This window comes from Xenopus laevis, chromosome 3S (genome assembly GCF_017654675.1).
Source record: "Xenopus laevis strain J_2021 chromosome 3S, Xenopus_laevis_v10.1, whole genome shotgun sequence".
NCBI lineage: Eukaryota > Metazoa > Chordata > Amphibia > Anura > Pipidae > Xenopus > Xenopus laevis.
The window spans coordinates 10,144,126-10,161,756 of record NC_054376.1 but is presented as its reverse complement, the minus strand read 5'-3'; the positions used below and the strand labels follow the sequence as shown (position 1 = coordinate 10,161,756).

The following is a 17,631-nucleotide window of genomic DNA, read 5'->3' as shown; positions in this document are numbered from 1 at the left end:
TATTCAGGTCTCTCCTATTCATATTCCCGTCTCTTATTCAAATCAGTGCATGGTTGCTAGGATCATTTGGACCCTAGCAACCTGATTGCTGAAATTGCAAACTGGAGAGCTGCTGAATAAAAAGCTAAATAACGCAAAACCCATAATAATATAAAAATGAAAATTAATTGCAAATCTCAGAATATTACTCTGGCATACCTCCCAACATTTTGGAAGTAAAAAGAGGGCCGAAATTTTTTTTTCGCACGTAGTGCAGCAATTTATGTTGACCACGCCCCTTTCTGTGACCACACCCCCTAATTACCATATTAATTTTACAAAATTTATCAGGTTATGAAAGTTGGAAAATAATTCTCCTTATCTAAACTGTTTTTTGTGTCTCAAAATTGTTACAAAGTATCTTATTTACACCTGTTAGCTGTTATGTGCTCTCTGCTAAAAGCCAATTAAGTTAAAAACTTCGTTTCTTTTTCTGAATATTCAGTGCAGAGAAAATAGGGACTTTCCAGTACAAATGAGGGACTGCAGGTTGAGCTGTCAAAAGAGGGACTGTCCCTCTGAAAAAGGGACAGTTGGGCGGTATGCTCTGGAGCAGGCCTGGACTGGGAGTCAAAATAGGCCCTGCCATTCCAAGTACACAGAGGCTCAAACAGCCCACTACCAGCCCACTATATGTTATGGGACCCTACATCAGCCCCTCTGGCATTTGCCAGACCCACAGATTGCCAGTCCGGGCCTGCTCTGGAGCATTTTTAACAACCATGTAATATTATGGTTGTTATCAAAAGTTAAGGGTGGAGGGAAAACTCCATTCTTTAAACAAAACGAATTCAAAATACACCAACAAAACTGCACTTAAAACAAATGTAAGATATAGCACTGAGGAGTTACGATTTTTGAAAAATAATTGAAATTCCAGCCCTATGTGAGGGCACAGCCACCCTCTTTCAAAATGGCCGCTACGCTGGATTACGTGAATGACGCCTCACTTCCTTGCTGACAAACCATGTGACGCGTGCGGAAGTGATGCTGTCCACTTGCTTGAGGCAATGCCGCCCGCACAGCTGGTTGGTTTAATGTGACTTAGACCTGAGGAGACCGTGAGTTTGAGACGGTGAGTTTGGTTTCTGTTACTGCATGAGTGATATCCCGCCTGGAGTGTGGCTTCCATTTACATCTGGAGGCACTTCCGGGGTTTATAATCCTCATGCCCATCTGTGTGATGTGTTCCAGCTGGAGCTTCCGGTGACAGGTCTATTGCTGATACTGGAGGTCTTTGTGCAGCTCTAGGGCCACTTTTACAGGAAATTCAACACCCAATTGATTTTGGGGTAATGATGGCTTAAATGGGTGCTTCATCTTCAAGTTAACTTTTATATAGAATGGCCAATTCTAAGCAATGTTTCAGTTGGCCTGCATTATTTATTTTGTATAGTTTTTTTTTTTAATCATTTGCCTTTTTCTTCCGACTCTTTCCAGCTTCTAAATGGGGGTCACCAACCCCATATAAAAACATAGGCCCTTGTAAGGCTACATATTTATTGTTATTGCTTTTTATTACTCATCGTTCTATTCAGGCCTCTCCTATTCTCATTTCAGTCACGTATTCAAATCAGGGCATGGTTGCTAGGGGAATTTGGACCCTAGCAACTGGATTACTGAAACTATAAACGGCTGAATAAACAGCTGGATAACTGAAAAACCATAAAAAATTAAAACCAATTGCAAATTGTCTTAGAATATTCCTCTCTACAGCATACTAAAAGTTAATTTAAAGGTGAACAACCCCTTTAATCTCGAGTTCTGTGTCAGTCCCTTTCTGCAATGTGGGTTCTGACTTCTGCAGGAGAAAGTCTGGGTCTGTTCATCAGCCACTTCTGCTGCATGGCGCATTGTAATTAAAGGAGACATTTTGTGTAAAAGATAAGGATGTACCAGTGTGTTATACTCATTTAGATATAGAAGAATCGTGGTTAAAAACTAGTGTTTCAGGCTGATTTATTGAATATTCCTGCAAAAACCCTACTAGTCCCACCATCTTTTCCACTTCCTGCTCCCTAAAGTCCCAAGCTGTGCAGGGGAGGCAGGGGAGCCAGCGGCACTCAGCTCACTGCACTGTAGGACAGGAACCAATCAGCAGCTAGCAGGACCTGATAGGGAACTGAAGCCTGTCTGTGCTTGTGTGACTGCTGTGATTGGCTGTCCCTCTCCTACACGCACACCCCTCATTTGAAACAGAGACCAGTGAACATCTATAGGGAGTAGGGACACACCAAATCCAGGATTAGCACACACTGTCCGATCAGGCAGCTGTTGCTTCAAACTGCATTTTTGACTTTCACATGCCCCATGAGTGTACTGGATTGAACTCCTAGTGATTGCCCTTACAATTAAAAGACCAGTAACAATTTTTTTTAAATTCGTTAGTATAGAATGAAAAAAAAAAAAAAGACATATGAAACGTATAAATCGCTAAGTCTTTAATAAGAAATAACTTACTTAAACTCTGCTTGCGTCCCTTTTCAGTAAAGGCGATCTGGCGATCCATCGTGCGGCACTCAAATTCTCCTCCCTGCCTTCCTTATAGGATATAGCCAGGGAGGAGAAATCGGGTGCTGCATGATGGATCTTTGCCCTGTCACCTTTTCAGAAGCAGAGTTTCAGTAAGTTATTTCTTAATAAAGACTTAGCGATATAAAAGTTTAATTTGTGTTTGTAACGAATTTAAAAAAAAAATGATGTTACTGGTCCTTTAACGGGAAACTCCGCTTGCGCTCCTCTTCAGTAAAGGTGATCCATCGTGCGGCACTCGATTTATCCTCCCGGCCTTCCTAGGAGATAGCAAGGGAGGAGAAATTGAGTGCTGCATGATGGATCGTTGCCCTGTCGCCTTTTCTGAAGCAGAGTTAGCGATTTAAAAGTTTAATTTGTGTTTGTAACGAATTTAAAAAAAAAAAATGATGTTACTGGTCCTTTAATGGGAAGTCATTGCAGCAGTACTACTAAATGCTCGGATGTGTCTGTATGGGCCTCATTGCTCTTGCAGCCATGAGACCTATACTGTGGCTCCATCCTTGGCTAATGTAGCGTTTGCCGTTTTATGACTGTGGGATAACCATGCTCATTACCAGACCAGTAACCCTTAGTAAAGAAGTGTTGATGTATCGTATTTACTTGTATGAAAAAAAAAAAGCTCATTCTAATATACGTTAAGATACAGGAGTTCCATATGTGTCTAATGAATCTGTGTGTTTTGTTTATAGATCTCTCCCTGGGGCCCTTGCTACACTACAAAACATTTGTGGCTGGTGATTCCACAGGGGAGACTACAAAAATGAGGCGCCTGAATCGCAAGAAGACGCTGAGCCTGGTGAAGGAGCTGGATGCTTTCCCCAAGGTGCCCGAGAGCTACGTTGAGACCTCAGCAAGCAGGGGGACCGGTGAGGGGGTGGTGGGAAAAATGAAAGACTGGTGGGAAGGGATGTAAATCTGTTACTGTTATGGGCAGATGTAAATCTAGACTTTCAGTTACTAATATAAATGGTAGATAAATACAGCAGCACCGTTTTTCTCTTCATTGTTGTCTACCTGGATGCCAGTACATGGTATGTGTATATATTGGCATCGCATGGGGGGGGTCTAAATTGAATGTGAAAAATCTGATTCGGCCTAATATGACCCAAACCTTCATAATCTTTTAGTGTGATCCTTATGTGGATTTCCACTTGTTTATATATTAAAGTGGACCCGTCACCCAGACATAAAAATCTGTATAATAAAAGTCCTTTTCAAAATAAACATGAAATCCAAATTCAATTTTTTATTAAAGCATTCATAGCTGTTGTAAACACATTTAAAAATCTCAGCTGTCAATCAAATATTGTCTGCCCCTCCTCTATGCCAGTGGCATAGAGGCGGGGCAGACAATTACTTTCACTTTCCATTCAGCACCTATTAGATGTCGCTGCTCTCCCCACATTCCCCTGTTCTTTTAACCGTTTAATTTTGTAGCCAGGGCATGGGGGTGGACATTCGGTCCCCCATTCTGGTGCACAAACAAGATTGTGAGATGATTTAAGGCTTTTCTTAATAACAGTGTCCACAAAATGGCTCCTGTCTGCTTGTTATAATTATGAATTCCCAGACTGAAGGAAACAAGATTCAAATAATTTATATTGTGTAATTAAAGTTTTTTTTCCTTGACTAATGTGATAAAATAGGATTTGGAATATTTTTTTGGGTGACGGTTCCCCTTTAAATAGTGAATAAAGTACCCCCTCTTAGGATATTACCGTATACGTTACTGAGGAGTTTCATGACCACATATGTTTTTATACAGGTCATGGAACTCGGAGGTTACTTCTAATATCCTCATATTTTACAACATTGGGTACTTTATTTAATATAATACACAAGTTTTTGTGACAAAAATGAGATCGCTACTCACCGTTTTATAATTGATGACATCACTACTCACCATTTATAACATGGATGCACCAAATCCAGGATTCGGTTCGGATTCAGCCTTTTTCAGCAAGATTCAGATTTGGCCGAATCCTTGTGCCTGACCGAACCAAATCCAGATCCTAATTTGCATATGTAAATAAGGGATGGGTAGGGAAATCGTGTGACTTTTCGTCACAACAGAAGAATTTTTTCCAATTTTTCCTTTGCTATACGCAAATTAGGATTCGGTTCGGTATTTGGCCGAATCTTTCACCAAGGATTCGGGGATTCTACCGAATCCCCAATAGTGGATTTGGTGCATCCCTAAGGATATCATTTACAAGATATTCATGGCTTTTGTGTATTGGAAGTATATAAATAAGTAGTAAACTGAATTTATGATATTCCATTGTGATCTATGTGACAATTGAGGACTGTATCCAGTGCTGTTATTTTTTGTATACAGTCTTTGTTCTTTTATTGTTCTGTATGTATAATTTCTTACATCATGCAAGAGGTTTTACCCTTTGATCTACTCATTTTTTACCCAATTGATCTACATGTGTAATCATTTCTGATGTTCCATTGCAAAACTGTGTGTGTGTCTGTGTATAAAATACTACACTACTAATAAGCATGACCTGGCGTAATGGTGCCCTCAGCTTGTAGGTCTTTAAGAATATGTTTTATAGTAACTTGATTCTTTGTCCTCACTCCTGCACTTGGTCAGAGGACTGAAGCTGACAATCCCCAAGATAGTAAAAGCTTGCCCTAAATCAGCCAGATATTTATTGGGCAGGTCAATACGGCCCTCTTCCAATAGGCAGGAGACAGCAACAAAACAGATTTAGTTCCCATTCATTGTAATAGCAATTGTCTGGGCTCACAGGGTGCAATGAAGTGTTGCCTGACCTCTGAGTAGATTCCATACTCTGTTGGTCTAGGTCTGCATTGCTGCATAGATGTGGTCCTCTGCTAACAGGCCTGCATCCACCTCTAATAGGACTTGATCATTATCTATCTTTAAAGGAGAAGGAAAGGCTTTGTACACTTAGGGGGTGCCAAATGTTAGGCACCCCCAAGTGATTGTATTGACTTACCTGAAACTCCGGGGCGGTGCTTCTATCAGCAGAAAACTGCACCGGCCCGGGGTTATACCAGTGAGCACCACGGAGCGATCCTCTTCCGGCATCTTCTCTCTTCAAATTTCCCAGGGCGAACGCATGATCAGTTGAACTAAATAGAAGACTTTTTAGTTAAAGTTCGGGTTTTCGTTCTACGCATGCACAGCCGCACGAAGAAAGAGGATCGATCCGTGGTGCTCACTGGTATAACCCCGGGACGGTGCAGTTTTCTGCTGATAGGAGCAACGGCCTGAGGTTTCAGGTAAGTAAATACAATCACTTGGGGGTGCCTAACATTTGGCACCCCCAAGTGTACGAAGCCTTTCCTTCTCCTTTAAAGGAATAGTTCAATCCCTCACTTTCAGAGTGGTTCCGTTTGTTCCAGTTTCTCATTATAATGAAATAATGCTGTGCATTTGTTTAATTTCTCCTTTCATTCCGTGCTCTAATCTCGCATCTCCTCCTTCCCCCTAGTCTCACTTATGGCCTTCTCCATTATGGGCATCCTCACTATTATGGAATTCCTGGTGTATCGGGACACGAGGATGAAATACGAGTATGAGGTGGACAAAGATTTCACCAGGTAACATTTTCGTTTTGTTTCTCATTCTGTGGGAAATTCACTAGGTCTAATTTAATAGGTTTGCATTTTAGGAACTGCAGCCTGGCATTTTTTTTCCAGTCATGTGATTTCTAGGCTATTAATGTTCTCTGTGTGTCATCATCTGGTAAACACATCCTGCGTGTTTTATACTGCAATCACTGTTCAATATTGGACCAAAGAAATGCTGTTTACTTTCCTGACTTGATGTCAATAGAAAAGTCACTTTTTGATTGTTCCTTTTCAGTAAAATCCGGCTGAACATAGACATCACAGTAGCAATGAAGTGTCAGTGTAAGTATATGAAGCTTTGAGCCTGCCATTGGCTTCTTGTTCCGGTCATACATTGACTGACTCCCCTTCTGTTGCAGATGTTGGCGCTGATGTGTTAGATTTGGCTGAGACAATGGTCACCTCTGCACAAGGGTTGGCCTATCAGCCGGTAAGTCTCTGTTCACGGACAATATCAAACACAAGCTGTGGTGTTTCTGGGAAGTTGTGGATTCAGAGCACGGAAAATGTTAAAGTAGTGACAGATGCCATATCCCTGGTTCCTAACCGTTTGAATTCTTGTTCTGCAGGTGATATTTGACCTCTCCCCCCAGCAAAGACAATGGCAAAGGTACCGATTAAGTGAGGGAGAAGGATTAATTTGTTGACCCTACAAGTTGAAATGACTCCATGTTTTCTTTTACAGGATGCTGCAACAAATCCAGGGCCGCCTACAGGAGGAGCATTCTCTTCAAGATCTTTTATTTAAGAGCGCAATGAGGACTTCTGTCCTGTCACTGCCCCCCAGGTGAGAGATCCTGTTGGGATGGCCGTCTCTAGACCATTTATGGTGTCCCCATTTAGGTCTCTATAAAAAGATATTGCATAACACAGCTCATATGTGAAACCCTGCTTCATGTAAACCAACCATTTTCATAATAATATACTTTTCTAGTAGTATGACCCATTGGGTAATCATAAATACAAAATTGCCTTTTAAAAAAAATAAGGGCCGCCCCCTGAGATCGTACAATTCACTGTGCACACAAACAAACTATACTTCTAAGGTCACATGAGTTGTGTCTTTTGCTTCCACACTTCTTCCTGTTACAGTTAGAGCTGCAGTATTTTTGGTCAGGTGATCTCTGAGTCAGCATACAGACCATCACAAAATATTTACTTAAATATATTTATTCCAGTGTGGTAAGATTCTTTAATATGCCACTTAATATGATATAAACTATCTGTTGCTTAAAGGAGAGAATGTCTCCTTTCTTCTCAATTGCTTAAAGGAGAAGGAAAGCTAATGAAGCAGTTTATTGCCAATAGATTAGCCGCAAAAGTGCAACACTATATTTATTCTGCTGAATGCTTTACCATACTTGAGTAAACAGCTCTTGAAGTGTTCTCTGTTTAGGATAGCAGCTGCCATATTGGCTTGGTGTGACATCACTTCCTGCCTGAGTCTGTCCCTGCTCACTCATAGCTCTGGGCTCAGATTACAGCAGGGAGGGGAGAAGGGAGTGGGAGAGGATCAAACTGAGCATGCTCAAGGCCGTGCCCTGGAGGTATAAGCTGAAAACAGGAAGTCTGATACAGAAGCCTATGTGTACAATAGAAAAAAAGAAATGTGGTGTCAGAGCAGCATTAATTTGAGGGTTTTCTGGTGTATTTATATAGACCTTTCTGATAAAGCTTACGTAATTTTAGCCTTTCCTTCTTCTTTTAAGTATTCATTTTGGGGGTATAGTTTTCCTTTAAAAGTGTGCAGGTCAGTTGTAGCCCTTTAGGAGCAGAGTCTAATACCCCTAGACTATTTACCTAGACTGCATTCATCAAAGTGCCAGGCCTTTCCTGTCTATTCCAGAAATTCATTCCTTCTCTTGCTGATAGAAAGCAGGAGGTCACTAGTAGAACAGTTTTCCCTTTTCAACATTTCCCAGAGCATAGGGTAATGTTTCCACCCACTACTTGAACCGATAGATTCAACATAAACTTTTTTAAACTTTTCTAAAGAATACCTTCGCTCAGGGCCACCATTGGTTGGACTTTCAAGAAAGTGGATTGGTTCAATCGGGTGAGCAGTGGGCAGTTCCGGGTCATGGCCAGGCAATGTTTCATACTCCAACTATGCCAACACTGTGTAGAGAAGAAAAGCTATGTTTACATCCAGTAGAGAAACTAGATATATGAGCTCTTTGATGCACAAAGTTTACAACCAGCAACCAGAGAGCTTGCAACAAAAATCTGATCGATGATTTGCAAAATCCACTTCAATGCACTTTCTTGCTTTTAGGGAGGATTCTCCTATGGAGCAACCCAATGCTTGCAGGATCCATGGACACCTTGATATCAATAAAGTGGCTGGAAACTTCCACATCACTGTGGGCAAGTATGTCTTTATTTATGGGGAGTTAATAACATAATCATAATGCCCTTCCTTTATCACTATATCACTCCTTTGTCATTATCTCGGGACATAGAGGCATATCTTGCAATAAGACAAATATAATAGTTGCTGTAAGATGCCATAGACACTCACTGTTTATTGGCCTATGGGGGCTATTTGGGCCTCTGTGTACCTTAAGTGCCAGGGTCTATTTGACTCTCAGAACAGACCTGCCTGAGACAAATGTAGCCCAGCAGCTGTGTGTTTAAAGGAGAACTAAAGCTTAACTAAAGTAGCTAGAAATGTTGTCCACTATGTTTTGTGCTTCTGTACCAGCCCAAGGCAACCACGCGGCCCTTTAGCAGTAAAGATCTCTGTCTTCAAAGATGCCCCAGTAGCTCCCCATCTTCTTTTCTGCTGATTCACTGCACATGCTCTGTGCTGCTGTCACTTACTGAGCTTAGGAACCCACTCACAATATACAGTACACATAGAATAGAAATGTCACAATATAAGGCTGATTAGTAATTAATACAGATAATTACTACATGGCAGCACAGAAACCAGTGCAATTAGCATCAGAATTTAATAATCAGCCCTGTAGCATCAGCTTATATTACAGGGAAAGCTCGTTTTCTGCTGGATAATTAGTGACGAGCCCTAAGCTTAGCTTCTCAACAGCCAATCAGAGCCCACTGAGCATGTGAGTGTCACAGACACTTTCCAAGATGGTGACCCCCTGTGACAAGTTTGAAGTCCTGGATCATTGCTGCAATTGACAAGCTGAAACTTTAGGCTGGTGCAATAAGTTCAGTATATAAAATATGGCATTTTTAGCCTTATTAATTTTTAGGGTTTAGTTCTCCTTTAATGGCTGCAGCTGTACAGATTATTTAATAGAGAAGTTCCTCAAAAGTCGCATTTTCTTGTACAACAGCCTTAAAGGAACAGTTCAATGTAAAAATAAAAAGTGGGTAAATAGATAGGCATTGCAAAATAAAAAAATGTTTCTAATATAGTTAGTTAGCCAAGAATGTAATGTATAAAAGCTGGAGTGACTGGATGTAGAACAGAACACAACTTCCTGCTTTTCAGCTCTCTAACACAGAGTTAATTATTGTCTTTAAGAGGGGCCATATGGACATAACTGTTCAGTGAGTTTGCAATTAATCCTTAGCATGCAGTTCAGATTCAAAAGCAAACAGTTAACACCTATGTGCCCCCCCCCTTAAGTCTCTGGTTACTGCCTGATAACCAATCAGTGCAAACCAAGAGAGCCGCAAAGCAGGAAGTAGTGTTCTGGCTATTATGTTAGACATCCAATCACTCCAGCCTTTATACATTACATTACTGGGTAACTAACTATATTAGAAACATGTTTTATTTTGCACAGCCTATCTATTTACCTAGTTTTTATTTTTACACTGAACTGTTCCTTTATGCAACAACGTGTGTCTCCAGGTGTTGCTGGGCTACAGCTTTAAGTGTACATTATTGGAGTTTGCTAGGATTTTCAGACCAGCACCATTTGAGAAAGTTGTTGTTCAGAAGAAGGGCATAATATTTGCCCACATTGCACCTTGACCCTTATCCTTTGTAGCTATTACTGATATAGGGAACACCATGTGGCTGTTGCTCATGGCAAGTGTCACATAGTGGACTCCTTTGTGCCCAGAAGGCTATCAAAGGTGCAGCTGGTGCAAAATTCATGTTTTTTTTTTTCACCCATCACATTAAATTTGCACTCGATGTCTGTAAATGAGCTTGATGTTTCTGTCCCCTAATAAAATAACGGCAGCCTATTGTCACCTAATCTTTCTGCCTTTACATTTACATATTCTTTTTATTCTCTCAACCCCGCAGAGCTATACCTCACCCAAGGGGTCATGCACATCTGGCAGCTCTGGTGAGCCACGACAGTAAGTTCAAATCTAAACACGATAGACTCTCAATCCTTAGGGAAATGGCAAATGGATCTACTAGTAGCAGCTACTTGTTAAGACTACAAAATAGACAATAGAGATTATTGGCTTTGCTAGGACACGTGTGTTTTAGCAGAGGCAATTCTCTGCATTGTCTATTTAGGGTATAGCTGCTGCTAGTAGCTCTGTGTCACTGCCCTATAGGGAACCATATATCATTATACTACAGCTTTGTAGACAATACAAGACTTTGATGAATGGGTAGGTGGGGGTCATAGGGCTGTTGCTTTTTATGTTACACACAGCACCTTCATGACAGATGTAAAATAATTCTAGGGATACTAGACAGTGCAGTAACCATTTAATTCTTGCGTCAGGTTGGGAGCCAGATACCCGGTGAGTGCTAATTTTGTATGACTGTTATTACAGGGATAAAAGCCCTTCAGCATTATGGGATGCCCTTTATTTTGTAAGGAGGCCTTATTTGTAATTAGGATAATGCTCCAGGGCACGTGTGTGTTTCAATACTTGTTAAGGTATCACATTATTGACTATTCGCTGCCCATTTCTCATGTGTGACTAGTGGGTAGTTCATAGACTTTAAAGGGGACCCGTCACCCAAAAAAATCATTCAAAATCCTATTTTATCACATTAGTCAAGCAAAATGAATTACACTATATAAATTATTTGAATCTTGTTTCCTTCAGTCTGGGAATTCATAATTATGGCAAGCATGCGGGAGCCATTTTGTGCACACTGTTATTAAGGAAAGCCTTGCATCATCTCAAATATTGTTTGTGCACCAGAATGGGGGGCCTGATGTCCATCCCCATGCCCTGGCTACACAATTAAATTGTAGGTAAAGAGAACGGGGGAATGTGTGGAGAGCAGTGACATCTAGGAAGTGTTGAATGGAAAGTGAAAGTAATTGTCTGCCCCGCCTCTATGCCACGAGCATAGAGGAGTGGCAGAAAATATTTGATTGACAGCTGAGATTTTTAAATGAGTTTACAACAGCTATGAATGCTTTAATAAAAAATAGAAATTGGATTTCATGTTTAATTTGAAAAGGCCTTTATTATACAGATTTTTGTGTCTGGGTGACAGGTCCACTTTAATGTGTAGAAATTGAGCATTGTTTGTTTAATTACCTTATTTATGAGAGTGATCACCAGATCAGATTACATGTCCTTCATGCAAATCTCCTATCCTGCAGGTTATAATTTTTCTCATCGTATCGATCACTTTTCCTTTGGGGAACCTCTGCCTGCAATCATCAACCCTTTGGATGGAACGGAAAAAATAGCCGAGGACAGTAAGTGACAGCAGCACATTATGAGGCAGCTATTCCTGGCTTTTGGTTGTTTATTAACTGGTTGAGAAGTATTGTACTGCAATGCTCATCATATTTCAATTTTCATAGTAAGTTAGGTTGAAAAAAGACACACGTCCGTTCAACTTTTTTTTATATAAAAATTTATATTTGAAGCCTCTCCAATTTACCTCAGGGGAAAACATTCCTTCCTGACTCCAAAATCGCAAAGGGACCAGTCCCTGGATCAACTTGTACTATGAGCTATCTCCCACATCCCTGTATTCCCTCACCTGCTAAACACCATCCAACCCCTTCTTATACCTATCTAATGTATCAGCCTGTACCACTGATTCAGGGAGACAATTCCAAATCTTCACAGCTCTCACTGTAACAAACCCCTTCCCAATATTTAGCTGGAACCTCTTTTCTTCTAATCGGAATGGGTGACCTTGTGTCAGCTGGAAAGACCTACTGGTAAATAAAGCATTAGAGAGATTATTATATGATCCCCTTATATATTTATACATAGTTATCATATCACCCCTTAAGCGCCTCTTCTCCAGAGTGAACATCCCCAATTTGGCCAGTCTTTCCTCATAGCTAAGATTTTCCCTTTACCAGCTTAGTTGCCCTTCTCTGTACCCTCTCTAATACAATAATGTCCTGTTTGAGTGATGGAGACCAACACTGTACGGCATATTCTAGATGGGGCCTTACCAGTGCTCTATACAGTGGAAGAATGACCCCCTCCTGTGAATCAATGCCCTTTTTAATACAACTCAAGACCTTATTTGCCCTTGATGTCTCTGACTGGCATTGCTTGCTACAACCAAGTCTACAAGGACTTCAAAATCCTTTTCCATAATGGATTTGCCTAGTGCAGTCCCATTAATGGTATAAGTGGCTTTGATATTTTTACATTCCAGGTGCATGGATTTGCTTTATCAACATTAATTGAACGTTGCTCCCCTGCTGTCCAGCATCTTACTTATTTCATCATAAAAAGCAATCAAATTCATGTGACATGACCTATCCTTCATAAAGCCATGGCAATTGCTGCTCATAATGCTATTAACAAGGAGAAAATTTTGAATGTGATCACTTAAGCTTTCAAATAATTTGCCCACCACAGATGTCACACTTGCTGGCCTATCGTTGCCAGGCTGAGATCGTAATCCCTTTTTAAATATTGGAATGACATCAGCTTTCCTCCAATCCATAGTTGCCATACCAGATAAAAGAGAGTCTGAGAAAATCAGAAATAGAAGCTGGTCTAAAATGGAACTAAGATCTCTTAAAACCTGTTGGTGTATTCCACCCTGCCCTGGCGTTTGTTCACATTAATTTTTATAAAAGCTTTATGGATCATATCCTGAGTCAGTTTCTGACTAGATTCAGCTGAGCCATCAGTGCAGATATGAAGGGAGCCTGGGAACACTCTCAACCTGCATCTTTTAACTATTAATATACTTAAAGTGATACCAGCACGCTCCTATAAAAATCATAGGAACGTGTCAGTATCAAGTAGTTGCTGCACCCGGAATAGTACCCTGAAAGCCCCCCTCAAAGCTGCCCCCAGCCCCGCAAACCTTTGTGCAGCCGACTCGCTGACACAGCTAACCAATCTTCTGCCTTGCTTCCGTGATGCTGGGCTGGGGGCGGATCGATCATTCCATAGGCTGAAGTCCTGTTTTCAGTCGTAATTAGTTTATGGAAGGATTGCCCCACCCCCATCTCAGCATCACGGAAACAGCACAGAAGATCTTTTAGCAGTGTCGGGAGGGTCGGGTCAACGCAGGTTTGCAGGGCTGGGCGGCTTTTAGGGGGGCTTTCAGGAGAACTATTCCGGGTGCAGCAACTACTTGATACTGACACGTTCCTATTATTTTTATAGTAACGTGTCGGTATCACTTTATAAATGTTTTTGGGGGTTAATCTTAACCTCTGCCGCAATGCCCTCCTCATTTCCTATTTTTGCCTTCCAGATTGCTGTTTATATTCATTAAGTGCAGCTTCTGTCCCCACAGACTTGTAGTTTTTAAATGCCTTTCTCTTCTTTTCTATTTACTTCTTTACTTCTATATTAAGCCGCATAGGGTGCTTCTTGGTCATTCCAACTTTACTCCTTAAGGGAATAAATTGAGAACAGTAACGATTTAACATCAGTTTATCTAGTGGTTAGAATATCTCTGCAGTTTTGCCTATGTAATGAGTGGCATGTGCCATATAACTTTTCTAGGCAGAAGCAGCTCCTGTATAATGGTCATATACACATTGCACTAAAGCAGGCATGTCCAAACTCCGAACCGAGGCCAATTGTGGCCCATTTTCAAATTTAGACTGGCCCGCAGCCTTAAACAAGGATTCACCCATTCAAGGGCAGGCCGGATAAAAATTGTCACGCAACTGGCCAGCCCGAGCCAGGAGTCAGTTGATGAGCAGTGCAGTATCTTCTTGCCGCACCGGCTGCGCACAGTGATGTAATTACACGTGTGTGTGACATCACTGGATTAAGCACTAGTTCTCGCCTGAGGCTGCGATTCCACCCACGTGCCTTCTAATTTTTCTTGCGAATGCCCATCAGCGTGGTCCCGACTCATCCCCCAGGTGATAATGTTTATATAATAAACTTCAACATATCAAAAAACGCACGCCTAACTAAAACTTATACAACCTGGTTTTTCAAATTGATTGGAGGGCTCCCTTCTGAATGGACCGTCAGACTGGGTCTCATTCTAAGGTCAGAAAAATAGAATATAGAATGAAAGGAATAAGAAATTAAAATATAGCCTAAATGAGAAAACAGTAAAAGTTTTAAACAATTAAATAGAAGAAAAAAACAGAAAAGGAGGAAAAACAGAAAAAATATGAAAAGGGGAAAAACAGAGAAAAATGGGAAAAATAAGAGGAGGGACAAGAAAATGATTTTATAGTGTGGCATAGTGATGTGTGGACTGACTCGAAACCCGCAAGTTGGGCAGGTTCGGGCCAACTCTTGCACAAAATTGTTGGGTCACCTAGTACTGCCGGCTTCCAGCTCCAGAATTTATAGACTACCGCCTGCCCAGGTCTATAAAAAGAGGGCAGGAGTGGGCCTGGCCGGGTGCGGTTCGGGAGGGGTCGGCTGCAGGTCAACAAGTTCTCGACCCACATATCACTAGTGTGGCAAGTTCACTTCACTTGACAACATGTATGTGCAATCAATGTGCTTAATTTACAAAAAAAGTTGCAACGTCCTGCAGTGTATTCAGAATACAGGAATGAAACCTGCTATAAAGGATGCTCGGTAACAGGGGGTTTCCAGATAAGGGATCTTCCTGTAAATTGGATCTTCATACCTAATGGTTCAAAGAAAGGCTGAATGGTCGCCCCCCCACATACATTTTCACCTCACTAAATCTGGCCCTCATTGCACAAAAGTTTGGACACCCCTGGTCTAAAGGCATAATAACATCCATTGGATTAGATTCACTATCTCAGGATAATTTGGAATTAAATTAGAAGGTAAGTGCTTAACGTCTATTAGAATCTGGCCCATGGTGGTACAATGGTTGGCACTGTTGACTTGCAAGACTGAGTCTTTATGTTCTTCCTGTGTAGATACTCCAGTTCCCACACTCCAAAAATTGAGATCCAATCACATTTTTATCAGTTAAAGGGATACTGTCATGGGAAAAAAAATTTTTTTTTCAAAATGAATCAGTTAATAGTGCTAATCCAGCAGAATTCTGCACCATTTCTCAAAAGAGCAAACAGATTTTTTTATATTCAATTTTGAAATCTGACATGGGGCTAGACATTTTGTCAATTTCCCAGCTGCACCCAGTCACTTCAATCACTCTTTACTGCTGTACTGCAAGTTGGAGTGATATCACCCCCCTCCCTCCCCCCCCCCCCCAGCAGCCAAACAAAAGAACAATGGGAATGTAACCAGATAACAGCTCCCTAACACAAGATAACAGCTGCCTGGTAGATCTAAGAACAACACTCAATAGTAAAAACCCATGTCCCACTGAGACACATTCAGTTACATTGAGAAGGAAAAACAGCAGCCTGCCAGAAAGCATTTCTCTCCTAAAGTGCAGGCACAAGTCACATGACCAGGGGCAGCTGGGAAATTGACAAAATGTCTAGCCCCATGTCAGATTTCAAAATTGAATATAAAAAATCTTTATACTCTTTTGAGAAATGGATTTCAGTGCAGAATTCTGATGGCGTAGCACTATTAACTGATGTGTTTTGGAAAAAAAACATGTTTTCCGATGACAGGATCCCTTTAAGGAATAATAATTTATGTTTCCCAGTGTTGTAATGTTGTGTCTCTTCTTCTTCTTCTTCTTGCAGGTAACCAGATGTATCAGTATTTTATCACCATTGTACCTACAAAGTTAAACACAAACAAAGTTTACTGCGACACCCATCAGTTCTCCGTGACAGAGCGGGTGAGTGTTTGACTTTGTGACTGAAGACACACAACAAGGTGACATTCCTAACCAAGCGTTCATTTAACTTCTCAGGAGCGGGTGATAAATCACGCCACTGGTAGTCACGGGGTGTCGGGCATTTTCATGAAGTATGACATCAGCTCCCTGATGGTGACAGTGACGGAGGATCATATGCCTCTCTGGAAGTTTTTGGTCCGTCTTTGCGGCATCATTGGAGGGATATTCACTACGACCGGTGAGCCTGATCCTGAGCTTGGTTTTGCTGTAGTGATCATTGATGATGTGTGTTTTACTCCAGTTTTCTGCTTTGCAGGGATGATCCATGGGCTCGCAGAGTTTTTTGTAGATCTCGTTTGCTGCAGGTTCAAGTTGGGCATGTACAGACCTCACGAGGTGAGTGTGTGAGATTCCATCCCCTGGCACTTGCTTTATTGGTTTACCTATCACATTAAAGGATAAGTAAACCTTAAATATAAGTGTAAAATTGACGAGTGTGCTATTCTAAGCACTTCTGCAATGTACATTCATTATTTATTTATTTTAAATTCCAAGATATTAAGGGATACATGAGCTGTTAACATGAATGAATTTTGTTACAACAGCACCACCTGCTGGTCAGTTTCTGACCAGTCTGACCACCAAGTAGTCAAGGAAGTTGTCAGGAAAAAAGAAAGAGGCTGCTCTGATGTTCTTCTGTTTAGGAAAACAATTAGAAACCTTTCTCAAATCTTTCCATCAGCAGGGCTGTATTTCTAGGACAATGCCCTTTGGGTGTCTAAATATATGAGCTTGGGCGAGGAGTTGCTGAGTGTCCACTGTCTGGGGAAGGTGGAAGTTTGCTGTGCCTATGATCCCTTTCTATCTTTATTGTCTAATGTCTCTGTTTTTTTTTTCCAGGCAGGCCAAGTGGACAGAATTCATTCCAATCACTGCACAGAGACATTGGCCCCTGACCCGCTCTGAATGACACATACTTTTTACAAAAATAAACCTTGTCAGTGTTTTACATTCTGGGTCCTGTTTTGTCTCAGCCCATACACTGTGTGTGTGAATGTTTGTGTCCTCCCTGCACTGTTTAAAGGAGAAGGAAAGCTACCAAAGCAGCTTATTGCCAATAGATTAGCCACAATAGTGCAAGCCATAACACTATATTTATTCTGCAGAATGCTTTACCATACCTGAGTAAAAAGCTCTAGAAGCTCTCTGTTTGTTTAGTATAGCAGCTGCCATATTAGTTTGTTGTAACATCACTTCCTGCCTGAGTCTCCCCCCTGCTCACTCATAACTCTGGGATCAGATTACAGTAGGGAAAATGGAGGGAGAGAGAAGCAAACTGAGCATGCTCAAGCTCAAGCCCTGGAAATTTAAGCAGAAAACAGGAAGTCTGATACAGAAGC

At 41.2% G+C, this 17,631-nt stretch overlaps 1 protein-coding gene across 4 annotated transcripts; it reads left to right on the top strand.

Annotated features, from left to right (window-relative positions):
- The first annotated feature begins 956 nt into the window (after positions 1-956).
- Positions 957-17,240, top strand: ergic2.S (ERGIC and golgi 2 S homeolog). 4 transcript variants are annotated; one of them, XM_018254335.2, is made up of 14 exons: positions 957-1,114; positions 3,264-3,440; positions 6,045-6,153; positions 6,419-6,465; positions 6,543-6,613; positions 6,753-6,793; positions 6,869-6,970; positions 8,459-8,554; positions 10,415-10,470; positions 11,691-11,789; positions 16,134-16,231; positions 16,307-16,469; positions 16,548-16,627; positions 17,132-17,240. In XM_018254335.2, the coding sequence occupies exons 2-14, from the start codon at positions 3,335-3,337 to the stop codon at positions 17,195-17,197; spliced, it is 1,134 nt and encodes a 377-aa protein (XP_018109824.1). In that variant the 5' UTR covers positions 957-1,114; positions 3,264-3,334; the 3' UTR covers positions 17,198-17,240.
- The last annotated feature ends 391 nt before the right edge of the window (positions 17,241-17,631 follow it).

What these genes read in the sequence shown, in the direction of transcription:
- ergic2.S (XM_018254335.2), top strand. Translation starts at nt 3,335, where the DNA reads ATGAGGCGCCTGAATCGCAAGAAGACGCTGAGCCTGGTGAAGGAGCTG. An exon ending in GGAAAAAATAGCCGAGGACA is followed by an intron (nt 11,790 to 16,133) that starts GTAAGTGACAGC and finishes TTCTTCTTGCAG; the next exon opens with GTAACCAGATGTATCAGTAT. An exon ending in GCATGTACAGACCTCACGAG is followed by an intron (nt 16,628 to 17,131) that starts GTGAGTGTGTGA and finishes TTTTTTTTCCAG; the next exon opens with GCAGGCCAAGTGGACAGAAT.